Source organism: Tenrec ecaudatus, chromosome 16 (genome assembly GCF_050624435.1).
Source record: "Tenrec ecaudatus isolate mTenEca1 chromosome 16, mTenEca1.hap1, whole genome shotgun sequence".
Classification (NCBI taxonomy): Eukaryota; Metazoa; Chordata; class Mammalia; order Afrosoricida; family Tenrecidae; genus Tenrec; species Tenrec ecaudatus.
In genome coordinates, this window is record NC_134545.1 from 2063541 (window position 1) to 2079496 (window position 15956).

Consider the following 15956-nt stretch of genomic DNA (forward strand, 5'->3'; position numbering starts at 1 on the left):
TGCCCGAACCCAGTTGGGAACAAAGGCTCCGGTCCCCAGGGGGGAGTAGGTGAAGGGCAAGAGGTATTCTCCGGGTTTGACAGGACAAGGCGACCCTTCTGTGAACCCTTGGGACCTTCCCCCCACCCCTCATGGCCCCGGTTTCCCTGGAAGCCCCTGCTTATCTGGACGAGCGTTTGCAGGAAGGAGATATGAAATCAAATGCCCAACTGGCAGGCTTGCTGCTGATAACGCATTTGGTCTACAGGCAGAATGCGAGATGTTTGAAAGCGCAGCTTTGCACCCCACAGCCTTCGGGGATCAACGGAGTTTGTCTTCTGTTTCCTGCCCCTTGATCTTGCTCACGGGGCTGCGATTTAGTCCGCAGCCAGCTCTGCGGGGCAGGAAAGATCTTTCTATCGTGTGGACCAATGGGGGTTGGTGTGGGGGGGCGCGGGGGGAACTGTCATTGAAACGTTGCAAACGTACTGCCTCAAAACATGTGAATGTGCGTTTCGAGTAGCATTTGAGAGGCAGGCGTTGCCGTTCCCACAAAAGTGGGAAGAGGAGGAAAGACAGGGAGAGAGACGGGTGGGTGGACCGTGGTCCTCCTAACCCCCACCCTCTCCCTGGGTGCTGACCGTGGCCTCACCAGACTGCAAGCTTGGAGGCGCCATCCTCCAGATAATAAACACGGTCAGGGGAGACCGGTGCCTGGGGAAGGGCCGTGTGCTGGGTAAAGTCGAGGGGCAGTGGAAAAAGAGGAAGGCCTTTAATGGGATGGATTGACCCCAAGGCAGCATCAGTGAGCTTGGGCGTAAGAACACGGACAGGTGGCCCTGGGCCACACAGTGTCTCCTTCTGCTGTGCTCAGGGCTGCTGCCGTTCAACCCCCCCAAGATGGAGCCTGACAGCGGCAGCAACAACAGAGGGACCATGAGAGGCAGCCTGGGGACCTCCGAATGAAGTCAGCCCCCCGAGGCCCCAGCGGGGTGGAGTCTCCTCTGGCACCCCCTAGGGGAGCCGAGAACAAGCTGGGGGCAGCTCCCACCAATGGCATCTTTCTGCAGCAGGTCTCATGGTGGGAAGCAGTGTGGGGGCATGGCTGCAGGCTCTGGCTGCTGGAGCTCTTCCTGGGAACGCAGGCTTTGCACACAAAATCCAGCCTTGGCCATTCTAGCAACTGGGTACCGGCCTCAGCCTCACTCCAGAAGTCTTAGATGGAGGTACTTTGATCCGAGATTCATTCCTTCTTCCATCTCTCCATTTATGCATCCATCTGTCCATCTACCTATCCATCTGTGATAATTACATCATTTCATGTCAACTTGATAAGTGTAGGGGTGGAGTCTAGCTTATCCATCAGCTCACAGCCTGGTGATGCTTCCTTGTGGGCATGGCCTTCTCATGAGGATTCTGGGAACTTCCTCTCTTCCTCCCTGGAGGCAGGCCACACATTCTCTCTCTCTGCTTCACCTCACTGCTGCTGAGTCACTTGGAGAACTGGAGACCCACGCCAGCACTGAGATGCTTCCACCACCACTGGATCCACAAGACTTTCCACCCACCAGCCTGTGAGCTCCCTACATTCAGCATCATTGCATGTGCTGTGTGAATCTGAAGGGGGGATTTATAGATAAGTATCAGACATATGGGCTAATATGGGACTTGGTCTGGGCTGGGCTGTTTCCTCAATATATAATTGTTCTTTGATATAAAGCTTTCTCTCTTACACACATATGAGTGTCTCTGGATTTGTTTCTTTAGTCAACCCAGGCTTAATACACCATCCGTCTGCCTACCCATCCATCTATCTCTCCATGCATCCTTCAACTCATCATCTAAGCACCCATCCACCTACCTGTCCATCCACCCATCTACCTGTGCATTCTTGTATTCATCATCTAACCATCCACCTATCTGTCCATCCATCTACCTATCTATCCACTGATCGATCCATGCATGCTTCCATTCATCACCTAGCCATCCATCCATCCACCTACCCATCTATCCCTGCATCCATCCATCTGCCCATCCATTTGCTGACCTTGCTGTCACCTGGGAAACAGGTACCACTCCAAGCTCAGAGCAGCATTTCTTTGCTGGTCTCTCTTCTCAGTGTGCGGAGTGCACATTGCTCAGTCCGTGACCTCACCCCGGGGCGTGTGTGCAAGTGCATGTGCCTGCTGCATATATCTGGCAGCAGCGTTGTAACCACATGCAGCTCAGTGCAAACAGTCCCTTGGACAAGACCGGGTAGCCCTTCCATGACATTAGTTCCCAGCAAGAGAGGCCCACTCTGGTACCTTAGTCATCATCAGCTTCATTAAATGGCACCCACTGAGTGAATTAACAGCGTCTCCACCTGGGACACCTGTGATCAAGCACGATGGCCTCCCAGCAGAATCTGGCGGTGACCGGGCCCTGTGTGGCGGTGCTGTCCCGCAAGGCAGTGGGCTCAGCACACAGGCCAGTGCCCGCCTCCCCTGCCATCCCAGCTCCTGGGTCTCAGCGCAACCACACACCAGCAGGGGTGTGCTGATGGCTGTGGGTGTCATACCCCTCATCGGAGGTCCCAGAGCACCGGCTGATGCAGAGGGAGACCCACAGGCTGGCAATGGGACACACTTTCATGTGGGCATGTCCTGCGGTGGCAGCCAGTGTTGCCGTGGCCCACGGCCGGAGGAGCAGTGTGGAGAGGCCCAGGCGTTTAGTCATGTCTGGGCCCCACTATGTGCCTCTCAGCTGCCCTCTCAGCTTCCCCCACCCCTCTGATCCACTCCTGATAAATCCACCCCTCGCCAGTTAGAACTTTGAATGTGTCCCATGTCAGAAGGCAGCTGGGCCACTTTGTCCAATTAGGGCCATGGTGTTGGGTGACAGGCTTGCTCACCAGGGAGTCAGAGGGAACTGGGCTTTGATCGAGGAGTGGGGGCTGGTCTGAAAGGCTGGACTCAGGGTTCTTCCATGCCAGACCTGGCTGCCCACGCCCTCCTGCATCACATGTCCACGGCTTCTAATTGCAAGCCCCTCTGAGGCGCCCATCGTTCCCTGTCGGTGTTGAGGTCTCCCTGTGAGGAAGCGGATCCTTCCTGTGACTTCTGAGAGAAGAGAGGCTGACATGGTGGGGCACTGTCTTCAGATGTGGGTGTTAGCAAATTCCTCAGAGCGTTGGCCGCAGGCAACGGGTGCTGCTGGGGAGCTGAGGGGAGAAGGAGAGAGAGGAGCTGATTTGGTCTGAAGGCTGTGACCATGGTTCGTGGGTGCTGGCATGGTGTAGTTAATTTATCCCACCCTTCTTGTGTTCCACAAGGGATTTAAAGTGGCTTTTGAAAATACAAACTGTAGAAAATACAAACTTTTGAAAATACAAACTGTAGATATTATACAAATCACACACATACACACACACACACACAAATAATCAAAGGAGTTCAGGGCAAGGGAAAATGCCGGTGGACAATAGGAAGATCCAGTAAGGATTTTAGACAGAAAACTGCACCAGGAAGTTCTGCAAGGTTCTAGAAAGCAGAGGGTTCAGAGTGCACTGTTACTGCTGCCGTGAGCTGTCCTAAGTCTGCCCTAACTCAACGGGACCCTGTGGGCAATGCGTCCTCATCCCCTCCATCCATGATCTATTGGTGGGCACTGAACCGATGCCGTGACCCACAGAGCTTTCCCTGAAGTGACCCTCCAGGTCCAGTTTCCTGTCCCACCTGAGTCTGGAAACTCATGGGCTGTGCTATGCCATCAGCCTTGGTGTCTTCTGCAGCCATGACACCGGACAGCTCGTTCTGTCAAGGCACTGTTAGCCTGTGTCTAGGAATGCTCACGACTCTGTGCCTCTGCTCTCTGCCCCCTCCGTGGACCTGTCTGCACGCAAGCAAATGACCACCCACGCTTGTCCGTGTGAGCGGGCGTCTGCCCACTCTCCCTGAGGACACTGGCCAGTGCAGGAGAGCCCTGCGCATCATGGTCACCCAGCCAAAAGCAAAAGAGGAAATCACGTGTTCCTGAGCATAGTAGCAGTGCACACCGAAAGGTCAGCGGTTCATGCCCAGCAGCCTCTCCAAGGGAGAGAGAGGTGGCCCTCGGCATCTGCATAGCCTGTGGTGGTGGTGGTGGTGGTGGTACTGGTGGTGGTGGTGGTGGTTGTGGTGGTGCTGGTGGTCATTGTGGGGTGGCATCCAGTCAGTTCCGACTCACAGCCACCTTTGGCATATCACATCGGGACACGGCCCTCCCTGCACCAACTGCGCACTGTGAGGTTTGATTCCAGCGCTGGCAACCACAGCGCCAACCCATCTCGCTGAGGGCCTTCCCTCTACTTCACCAAGAAGGACGCCCTCCTCCAGGGACTGTTCTCTCCTGATGACGTGTCCACAGCACGTGAGACAAAGTCTGCCCACCCTCGCCTCTAAGCAGCATCTGGCCGTACGTCTCCTGGGACAGGCTGGCCGGTCCCTTTGCCACCCAGAGCCGTCACTCAAGTGCACCGACTCCCCTTTGCCATCCTTTTTCCTTGTCCCTCATGTGCATGCCTAGGAGGCGACTAAAATGCCATGGCCGGGTCAGGTGCACCGCAGTCCTCAGAGTTCACTCAGAGGCCTCATATTACTCTTCAGCACGTGACAGCGGTCTTGAGCAGCAGATCTACCCCATGCAGCACGTCTGATTTCTGGATGGCTGCGTCCATGGCCATCGATTGTGGATCCTTACAGAAGAAAGTCCTTGGCCCTCAGCGACGTCAACCCTTCCCCCATTTTTCTGATGTCACCTACGGGGCCAGTGGCAGTGACATCATCTCCTGTCAACTTGCAAAGGGGTGGAATCTAGCCTGTCAATCAGGTCGCAGCTTGATGACCTCATTTGGAGGCGTGGCAGAGATGAATAGCTCGCTGGAGGCCAGACACACAGAGAAACTCTGCTTGGACTTCCTGCTGATAAGACACATGGAGCTATGCTAGAGCCCTGGAGTTGAAGGAGCCATGTGGAGACCCACGCCGGTGCTGAGATGCTTCCAACACCACTGGATCCACAAGACTTTCCACCCACTGGCCTGTGATCTTCCTGCATTCATCATCATTGCATGTGTTGCATGAGTCTGAAGAGGAATTTATAGATTGCTATCGGACATGTGGGCTAATATCAAACTATGGACTTGATCTGGACTGGGCTGGGATTTTTTCTTAATGTACAATTACACTTTGATAGAAAGCTCTCTCTTACATACAAATGAGTCTCCCTGGATTTGTTTCTCTAGTTGACCTGGACTCACACAGGGCTGCCTGTGATGGCCACACACTCTGTGTTACAAAGGCTACAAACCGAAGCCACACTCCCTGCTGTTGAGTCGATTCTGACTCACCGCCTTGAACACCCACCTAGACCATTCTGCCTGGCCCTGTAGGGTTACTGCGAGTCGGAATCCACTGTGGGTGGCGACATTGTCTTCCTTTTGTTTTTCGAGCATGTCCATGAGGGCCAGTAGGCCTTCACACGGCACGTCCTTCTGTGAGTGATGGGGCGTGGTTTAAAATAAAGAGGTAAAGTAGGATGCAAAGATCATGATTTCCCACACTTGCATCAGATAGCAAACACGCCCCATGCCCACTGAGAGACACACCAGCACCCCGGCCGGCACTTCTCACCCAAGGCTTTGCGAGAATCCAGTGAACCACCCACCCCACCTCGCCCCGCCCCGCCCCATCCCCACCACCAAAAAAGGGCAGCATTGACAAAGTGGATCTTTAATTATATTAAAATCAGGAGGCTTAACTGAATGTATTGACATTTAGACCAAGAAATTAATTGACATTCTATTAACCCCAACCAGCAAATTAATTCTTCCGCCTCAGACCTTGTGCCCCGGAAGCCTGAAACACAATTACACAGCCATCGATTGAAGGCAGTGGCCTGAGCACCTCTTGCTCGTGAGTCTAGTGGCTCAGCCTGAGGAGCTGCAGTGGCGGTGGCAGCTGCTCCTCCTTCTCCTCCATCCAGTCCTCCCCAAGCATCCATTCCTCAGGCCGGGGGTGGTTGAGAACTCCAGCCAGCAGGTGAATCAATGATCACACCAGCTATCCCCTCCACCGATCCATCATCCTAACTGCTTCTTCCTGGGAAGGCCAGGCTGGCAGCCCACGGGCAGCTTGGGGAGGCTGCGGGCTGGTAAAAGGAGGCGAGGAGATGGGGCTTTGGTGGTGACTGGTAGGCACACTGAGCTGATGGTGGGATTCCAGGAGCCCAGGCCTCCCTGTGCCAGTCAGCACTGTGTCCAGTTTCCATCATCAACTAGCAGTGACAGTGCCACTGCCTTGAAGACCAAGCCCAAACTGACGCAGACGCATTGCCGGAGAGCCCATGCCTGTTCAGACGCCCAGGACCCTCTACAGAGTCTCTGTGACCACAGACCTTCACAGAAGCAGACAGCCTCACCTGTCACCCTTGGAGCCTCCGGTAGGTTTGAACCACCAACCTGTGGCCAACAGCCCAACACCTACCTCCTTCCCTCTAAGACTCCACGCCAGACTGGCTGCCACGGAGCCGAAGCTGACACATTGTCGCCCTGCAGGTCAGAAGAGAACTGCCCCTTGTATGTTTCCCAGCCTTGGCTGTTAGGCGACTGGAAGCCTCATCTTTCTCAAAAGGGGTGGCTGGTGGATTCATACTGCTGACCACACATCGCCCATGCACCACCAGGACTCCTCGAAGACTCAACACCTCACCGCCATCGAGTCTAGGCCAGCTCCTAGGGGCCTTCTAGGGCAGGGTATAACTACCCATGTGGGTGTCCGAGGCTGTAATTCTATCCAGGAGCAGAACGCCTGTTCTTTCCCTAGAGGATCAGCTGGCGGGTTCATACCGTTGACCTTGACCCACTCAATGCCGTCGCCTCCGACTCACGGCAACCCTACAGCATAGCGCAGAATTGGCCCAGTCGGTTTCAGAGGTGGTAATTCTTGATGGGGTTGCAAAGCCGCGTCTTTCTTCCTGGGAGCTGATCAGTGGTTTTGATCTGCTGACCTTCGGCCCCACGGCCTTCCCAGCCTAGTGTGTACCCGCTGTGCCGACACGGCTGATGAGCACAGCTGCCTTCCAGGCTGGTGACGGAGCTCCATCCCTGGGCGGATCCTCCACAGAGCAGGCACCACAAACCCTTTCCATCCTGCCAGGACCAGTTCCAGAAGCCCTGTCCCTGTGACCCGGCCACCTGGCCCCACCTGCTGAGGTATTCCAGAGGAGAAGAGGCTTCTTGGGTGTTTGCACAGAAGTGGGGCAGGGCAGAGCAAACCCGCAGCCCTGAGCTGCCGGAATCAGCCAAGAAAGCATTTGCCGCCCAGAATTCCTGAGAGCTGCATCTCAGGAGCCAGACCTTGGGGTGTGTAGCCGGAGAAGGCCGGCGGCGTCTGCACTTAGAGCTGTTCTTCAGAGTTGGCCGCTGTGCTCTGGGGCCAGCTGGAAGGGAGCTGGATCCGGGGTAACTAATTGCTAGTAATTGGCCTGCTTCCCTTCCTTGCTAATTTCCCGCTCCTTCTGATGTTCTCTGCCCAGAGTGATGCCAGGTCTCCATTAGAGGTGCTGAGCGGGGGCGGAGCTTCCAGTGTCCCAGGGACCTGTTTATGCAGATGAGGCTGCTCCAGAACCACCCCTGCCCTGCCAGGCTGCCTCTGACTTCAAATGGGTTGGCTTGGTTTGGGGTTGAAGGAAGAGACTCCCCACAAAGAGAGAGGGAGGAAAAGTGAGGGGCCTCACCATCTGCAAGCCAGTGTCTACAAACAGTTCTCAGGCTGTAGGCAAGAAGGGGCCTGCCCCAGCTTGTGCACGCATAAGGGGTGCCCTGAGATCCAGTGGGGCTCCGGCTTGCCTCTGTGATCCTCCACCCCTCTTCCCCTTCAGCCCTCCTTCTCCTTCTCTGGAAGCCCCTGCCATCCAGGGAAAGAAACCCCAAGCAGACACTCTGCCTTTTGGTTGGTTCTGCAGCCAGCGTAGAACTGACCCCACGGCCTTCCCAGGGCCCCAGTTGCAGGCTCGAGACTCAGACCTGGCAGTTTAGCAGGCCGTCGCTTAACCCATGGTGCCATGAGGGCTCCTTGTGTGGTGTGGTGTGTGCGTAACAACACACACACCCTCTCAAAAAGCAAAACCTACCCACTGCTGCCTGGTGGATTCCGACTCAGAGAAACCCCTCGGGACAAGGAAATACTGCCCCATCACATCTCCCAGCTCCCCGCTGCTACCCGCACAGGAGCGGCCCTAGTAGAACAGGGGTTAAGCACCTTGCTAGGACCTAAAAGGTCCCCAGTTCAAACCCATCTGTTGCAGCTCCTCAGGATAAAGATGGCGGCTTGGAAAAAGTCTGCAGCACTTCTGCTCTGTCCCATAGGGACGCATGAGTCTGATCAACTCCAGGGCCAGGGATTGCTGTGGAAGCAGACGGTCCCGTCTTACTCCCAAGGAGCAGCTGGTGGGCATGAACCACTGACCCAGCACTGAACCACTGAGAGCGGTGGGCACCTGGACCGAGCCCTGTGCCCCCTTCCCTCCACTGGGGGAAGTAACTTTGTAAAATCATTAATGCTGATGTTTAATACAGCAGTGTGTAAAAGATCGCGATATCTGGCCTTATGAAAATACCTCCATGTGGCGGGGAGAGTGGGAGGTTGGCAAGCAACGTGGAAGGTGTGTGTTATTTGCAAAAGCTACATAGATGTATACATACGGCAAATTATCATTTGCGGTTGATCTGTGCGAAACAGAAGCTGAAGTTTCATCATAAGAGGCAGTCGATGAGATTTGATTGGGAATCATCTTTTACACACGAGGCTACAGACTGAGAAGATAGGCTTGTTTCACCTGAAATAAGCAGGGAGTTACCCTAGGGCTGTGGGCTGATTGGCGGGGAAACGGAAACAGGCCGAAGCCAATTCTGAATGCTAAGCCAAGGGCATCCCCTGACCCGAGGAAAGAAGACCCCCTCGTCTTGACCCGCTTTGGAAAACTGGTCTCAAAGGCTGCCCCGGCCGCAGTCACTCCCGGCTCTGTGCTGGCCTCCTCGTCTCAGACCCTGGCCTGCCTCGTGCAGCTGTGTCATCCTGTCCTGAGTGTCCATGGGGACGTGGGGACCAAGGAAGGCTCCCTCCTCTCCAGGAGTCCCCTCCTCCTCTCCTCGATGCCGCCACAGCTGGCGTCTGTGTGAGAACTCGCCGTCTCCTGCAGTGGGCTTGGGTGGGGCCTGCACGTGGTGTACACGATCCAGGTCAACCACGGTGTCGGCCCTCAAGGCGGGCCTTCAAGGGACCAGTGATCCGTGGGGAAGCTCATTGCGTGAGGATCAACTGTGTTTGACTAGAACACCAGGCCATACGTCCCACCAGGACCCGGGTCGATTCTGTCCAACTCCGGGGAGCCCAGGGCCGCCAGGGCAGGGCTGGATCCACGGGGTTGGCGGGGGTTAAAAACTTTGTTCTTAATTTGACATGGCAGTGGTTGCATCAAGTGCCTGCCCTTTGGTGGTTGACGAAGGTCACAGGATCTCCAGCTCTGTCCACAGCCTGAGTGCATCCGACAGTCCCATCCTTGTTCTTTAGGGATGTGTGTTCCATTGTGAGTACATGCATGGGCACACACACGCATGTGCCCTCACTCGTATACCTGTCCCCTACAGTCCGTCTGTGTGAGACAGGGCCTGAGATTCCATTATACGAGGTCTCCCTCTCCCTGCTGTGCTGCTACACAGACGGCGTGCCTCCATGGTTAGGTGAAGGGGCTTAGGTCTTCGGGGCCTGTGGGTCCCCTGGTATTCCGATGCCCAGTGGTTGGAGAAGCGCCATGCTGCTTCCCACGGGGGTGCTGGTTCCAGTCTCTCTCACCCTCCACCCTGCATGTGAGTGTGTGTGTGTGTGTGTGTGTGTGTGTGTGTGTGTGTGTGAAAGTAAACATAAGACAACATGCCCTCTCAGTGATGTCTCTGTGTACACTTCAGGTGGGTGGGTGGCCTGCTCACCACAGCTGCCTCTTCCCCTCCGGAGTGTACCCCAGCCTAGCAAGAACCCATGTTCCACCCACCCTGCCCCCTGGGATCCCTCCCCCAGGCCTTCACACAGAGGAGCTAGGGAGACAGGGAAGGGGGTGGCTTCTTACAAGAGACCCACTTGGTCTGTGGGTGACCCTCCAGGGCAGAAGGCTGGATCCCGGACAGGAACTGGGTCTGAAGTCATCTCTGGAGTTGCGGGCTGTGTTCTGGACCCTGATAGTGATTGGAGGGTGTCATTGGTGCTAACAGTGATGACAGGGTCCCACAGTGTGTGGGTGACAGGGTCCCACAGCGTGGGGGTGACAGCCCCTTAAGAATGTCAACATGATGTTTTCAGCTCAGGGCTGCCCAAGTACAAGCCACCGGTGGAATTTGCCTGCTGACCCCGTTCACCAATCCCGACAGTGACCTGCATTCTGGGTGGATGGCAAGATAGAGGCCTCACCCACCCCTGGTCTTCAGCTGGAGCCAACTGCTGCCCACTGCCAACAGAAGATTGGGGCTGCCACCCCAGAGTCTCCAGGGAGGAAGGGCATGAGACGGCCTCGGGAGCCTTACAAGGACAGCCCTGCTCTGTGCACAGGGTCTCTGTGAGTGAGAATCAAGTCAGCAGCATGTAACTTCGCTCGGATCCACCGGTGCTGGGTTGGGCCTGTGCTTGCAGACACTGCGCCCACCCATCTCCTTGAGAGCCTCTCTCTTTTTCCCTCTCCAAGCTGCGTGTCCTTCTCCAGGGACGGGCCTCTCCTGAGAACATGTCCGGCGTAGGTGAGTGAAGCCCCATCATGCCGGAAAGGGGCAGTCTAGCAGTCGTTCCTCCCACGCAGAGTTGCTTGCCGCCCTGGCAGCCTGTGCATATTCAATGTTGCTTTCGCCAACGCCTTTTTCATTGTCCAACTTTCACACGCAAATGGAGCAACTGAAATCGCCATGGTCGGGGCCAGGTGCACCTCAGTCTTCAAAGAGGCATCTTCGCTCATTCGCATTCTAACGAGATCGCCCACAGCAGACTTGCCCAGGCAGTTCCTTGTTGTTGCTCGATTGCTGCTTGTACGGACGTGGGTTGTGTCCGTGCGCAATGAAGTCCCCGACGTCAGCATCTTCTCTGTGTACCCCATGCCGTCTCTCGGTCCCGTAGTGCGGACTTGTGTCCCTCTGCAGTGAGTTGTCATTGCACCAAAGGTTGCATGCTGGATCTTCGTCTGCCAGTGCTTCCAAGTCACCTCCGTGTCACGGGGTGCTCATGAGCCTCCCTCTGATCCTGATCCTCCAATTCTTCTTCCTTTTTTTAAAAAAATATTTTATTGGGGGCTCGTACAACTCTTATCACCATCCATCCATCCATTGTGTCAAGCACATCTGTGCATTTGTTGGCATCATTGTTTTCAAAACATTTGCTTTCTGCTTGAGCCCTTGGACTCAGCTCCTCCCAACTCTGCTTCACGTAGCCTCCCTTCTCTGATTAGGTGCTCAGCATGCAGACTGAATCGTGAGGAGACAGGCTCGTACATCCCAAGGGTTGGACGCATCCCTCTCCACGCTCCGCACCGGGCAGTCATCCTTTGGGTCTTTGTGCAGGCTCCCCATGAGGCCCGTTGGGGTTTGGAGGGTTCTCATTCTTGACAGCGCCGCCTCTAGTTCGTCGTAATCCAAAGCCTTTGCTTCGTGAGTCAAACACAGGTAAACATCCTCAAGTCACCTCTTCTTTCAGCCACGATCCACCTGACGTCAGCAGTGACAGCCCGCTTCCCTGGTCCTCCTGTGGGTCCACTCTGAATGTCTGGCCGCTCTCTGTGGGTGTGCTGCCGCCACCACACGCAGACTTGGTTCTGACGCACAGTGACCGTGCGCACGCAGAAGGAGGCACTGCCCAGCCCCTCGCATCCTCGCACTGGCAGCGATGCCTGAGCCCGTTGCCCCAAGCAACGCCTGCCTCCTTTGTCCTCCTGGAAGGCAAGCCAGGTGGGCCCCAGAACCACCACTTGAGAGAAGGAACGGAGGTGGGAGTGCAGGAAGCGTTGGGCTGGAGAGCAGTGGGGCCCAGAGGTGCCAGGAGGAACAGGCTCTGGTCTGGGACCCACCCACCCCCTCCCGTGGCTCTCTGGCCAGCAGACCGCCGCACATGCTGAGGGAGACATAGAGGACACGGGGAGATAAGTTTACGGCGACAAAAAATCTCATTATAAAGTACATACATTAAAAGGATCCTGCATATTTCGCTTCCTAATGAAAGGTTTTTATGCTGAAATGCTAATGGAAAAGTTCAAAAGAAGACGTCAGTAAAGGGAGCCTTTAATACAGTGATGATGTCTGAGAACACACTGCTTGAGTAATATCCTCGTTTTCATCTGGAAGATGAGACGTGAAGGCGGGGGGAGGGGAAGGGGAAGAGGACGCAGCTGGGTTCTTTGGGGGAGACCGACCGACAGGCGGTGCCTCATATCTACACAAGGCACTGCCGGGGGCGGGGTAGGGGGGACATTGCTGGGTGGAGCATCCCCTCAGAGGACTGCATACCGGCACTTGTCCCCTTCCACGGCCAGCCGCTCAGCATGCGTCTCTCACACCGAATCTGTTCGTCCCCGGATGCCTCTCGTGTCTACAATCCCAGCAGGTTCTGCAGACCCTGAGACCAGGACTCGGGCGGGGGATGGGGCAGGAGGTGGGGAGAAACCTGAAAGATGATCATGTGCTGGGAAATCACCTGAAAGAGCTTACAGGGTCCTTACAGCAGTTGGGGGGCCTTGGGGGATGGAGTGAATCGTGTGACACAAGGCCTTCCAAGGGTCCTACAATGGTGGGGGGCCTCTGGGTGTAGACTATGCTCCAGGCTCTGTCTCAGCTGACACGGGGAGCCAGACTTCCCCTTTCTGCACTGTCAAGCTTTGAGGAAGAGAGGCCCCTGGGAGGGAGGCACGCTCAGCTCTGTGCCTGGACGAGATGGCCCTAGGAGCCCTGCAGACCCATCGAGGCAAATAGTGGGTGCAGATATTTAGAGCATAGGGTGGGACGGTTGGGGGCAGGAGAGAGGGGCTGTGGTAATGAGGTGCAGAGTGACCAAGGGACTCACTCCCTCTCTTTGGAGCTGCCAGACAGTGAGCTCCCCCCGCATGGAGACCTATGCCCAGCTGCCCCTTTCCCAGCTGCCCTGTGCCCATGATGGGCTTCACATCTCATCTCGCCACCCTGGTCTGGGAGCTCTGCTGACACCTGCTGGGCATCCCAGCAATACCCACGGCACATGGAGGGGCTGCACGGGTGTGCACGGGCAGGGAAACCAACCTAGGTCACAGATCCTACCCCTGCCCCCACGGCCCTCTCTGTGCTTGTCACCGTCTCTGCCCAGGTGGCCCCCAGAAAGCACACGGATGTTTTTTTTGTAGGGGTGCCTAATCTCCGTCGAGGGCCATAGACTGCTACCGGGCATTTCACCCACAAGTGCGTGTTCACAGTACCATCTGGGAAACGAAATGTCACTCTCAGCCTCCCCCACCCACAGCAGTCACGCCTCGGAAGCAGGCGCCCCCGTGGGTGGCAGCAACATGAAGCTGGGTGGGCGTGTGCTTGTTAAGGGCCCAGCATATCCGTTGTGCTGCTTTCTAACCTGGAATAAGGGACAGGTAGCCGCATGTGGCCCGGGCCTGTGCCTTACCCCCACCGCTCTGAGTCGCTCTCTGGATGACAGACCAGAGTCTAGATGGCCTTCCTCTCTGCTGATCTGATGCGAAGGCTCCCACGCAGCCACTCTGGCTCACTAAATACCTGGGGTGCGCCCTGGGCAGGAGGGGCTCCAAACCCAGCTCCCTGAAGCATTGTGGTGAGAACACACCTCCCCACCCTGCTTGGGGGTGGGGGGGCTTCACTGGAGCATGCACACCCTCGGTCCGTGTGCTCCATCCTGAGCCCCCTGTCATAAGTCCCGCCCGCCGAATGGCTCCTGCTGACCCTCTGCAGCATGGACTCTCCCAGCAACGTGTCTTTCCTGAGTCTGCGTGTGCAGATCTTGGGTAGCATCCTGCTGAGGCCTGTGGGCTCCCTGTTGGCCGGTGTTCACAGGTCTCTCTTCCAGCAGGCCTCTGTCTGGAAGCTCCACAGGATCTCAGCCCCAGGGGTGGAGGCGGGGACCTGGAGACATGGCTTCCACTGGGGCCATGGCTTCCACTGGGGCCACCAGTGTGGGCTCTGCTGGGTGGTACCCCCAGACGCCATAGGGACCCTGCTGGAAAGTCAGTGTTTGGGGGGCCCATCGGGGCCTGATCTTCCTCTTTGCTTCCCTCGGAGTGGGCTTCAGGCCACACTGGGCAGGGAGCACGGCGGGGGCAGCCAGGAGAGTTCCTTCTCTGGTACACATGGGGCGCTTGGCAGCAGCCAGACAGCCATGCACGCAGGGGTGCAGACGGTGGGGGCTCAGAGGCTCAGCCGGGGGGTGGGGGGTCTGCACACTCGCAGGGTGCCATGGGGGTAAGGCATGACCATTGGTTTGCTCAAAGACCACATCCGGGGAGCCTGTGGGGTGCGCGTGGGGCCTCCGAGTCAGGGGTTAGTCCCTTTGGGCTCAGGATCGACTGATGATGCATGAGGCCAAGGGAATGGCATGGGTCACATCGAGGATGCTTTGTTCACCGTGGAATCTCAACTCCAAGGCATTTCTCACAGAGACGGCATGTACACACACACACACACACAGACACACACGGAAACGCTGCCCTGTCCGAAGTCACCCCAGGCCCCTCACAGCTGCTCTCTCTATCTCTCTCCCTCCAGTGCGGATGCCGTCTCCTACGAGATCATGCAGGTGGACGTGGAGGTCTCAGAGCCCGGAGACCCTCCAGCCACACAGCTGGTCACCTGGCAGGTGGAGTACCCGGGCGGGTTCACCTCTGACCTGGGGGTGTCCAAGATCTACGTGAGCCTGAAGGACATCATCGCGGTGACCCCACTGGCCATGGTAAGCAGGCCCCCGCTCCCGGGGCTGAAGGGACGTGGGAGGGAGTGTGCCGGCCACGGCCAGTGTGGAAGAGACACATACCCAAATAATGTCCCAGGAGTGTTCTTGGGGAGCGCCCAGCCTGTGGGTGCTGATGCTGTGGTGTCACTGGAGTGGGAGTGAAAGTCGGCAGGGCTCTCTGGTCTCCCCCAACGATCCCACGAGTCTGTGTGGTGACGTGGATAGCCGTCCCCACAGGGTGCCACCAGCACTTGCTCCTCCCCCTCCCTGTGTGTCCTGTGTCCCCTTGACCTTTGCTCCTGCCCACCGAGCCCCTCCCCCAGCAAACGCCGTCCTTCTGGTCTTGGCTGGTGGCTGTGCTCAGGAGATTATCCACCCCCACTCCTGGACTGACAGTTGAGCCACGGGAAGGACTGAGTTCATTTCCAGTCCTGCAGTGCGTCTCCGGGACCCCTACTCAGACCCGTCAGCCAGCGGGCAGGCCCTGCCATGGTTGGGATTGAGCGTGCCCTTTCTGCCATCGCAGACTCCTGCTGAGCGGGTCAGCAGTGGAAGCCGGGAACCACTTCCTTCTTCTGGTTTCGGGGATGGGTTTCTGCCATGATCAGGAAGACAGGCTGATGACGTGATGTGTTTGTTTGTATCATGCACTGAAAACGACATGAGACCAGGGTCTCCAGCACAAGGAGATGCCCCGGGGCCAGAGAGATGGTGTGGATGGGGGAAGCCAGGTGGGGAAGGTGCCCTGCCCCTGCCCAGTCTAGGCAAGCCAAGCCACATGCAGAGAGCGCACTGACTCACCACGACCCCCTGTGGGTTTCCAAGACTGTAACCGTTCACAGTAGAAAGCCCAGTCTTTCTTCCCCAGAGATGCCGCTGGTTTCGAACTGCAGACTATGTGGATCTGAAATTCCACACATAACCACCACCCACCAGGGACCCTGCAGCCAGCCCAGGGCGCTGGCGAATCGCCCATCCTGACATGGCGATGGT

The 15956-nt window shown here is 56.8% G+C and overlaps 1 protein-coding gene across 1 annotated transcript in view; it reads left to right on the forward strand.

Moving 5' to 3' along the window:
* Positions 1 to 15956, forward strand: part of TMEM132D (transmembrane protein 132D) — a 408020-nt gene that overhangs the window by 303271 nt on the left and 88793 nt on the right. Inside the window, exon 4 of the mRNA XM_075534423.1 lies at positions 14780 to 14963. Coding sequence (XP_075390538.1) covers positions 14780 to 14963 — 184 coding nt within the window. The remainder of the gene's footprint in view (positions 1 to 14779; positions 14964 to 15956) is intronic.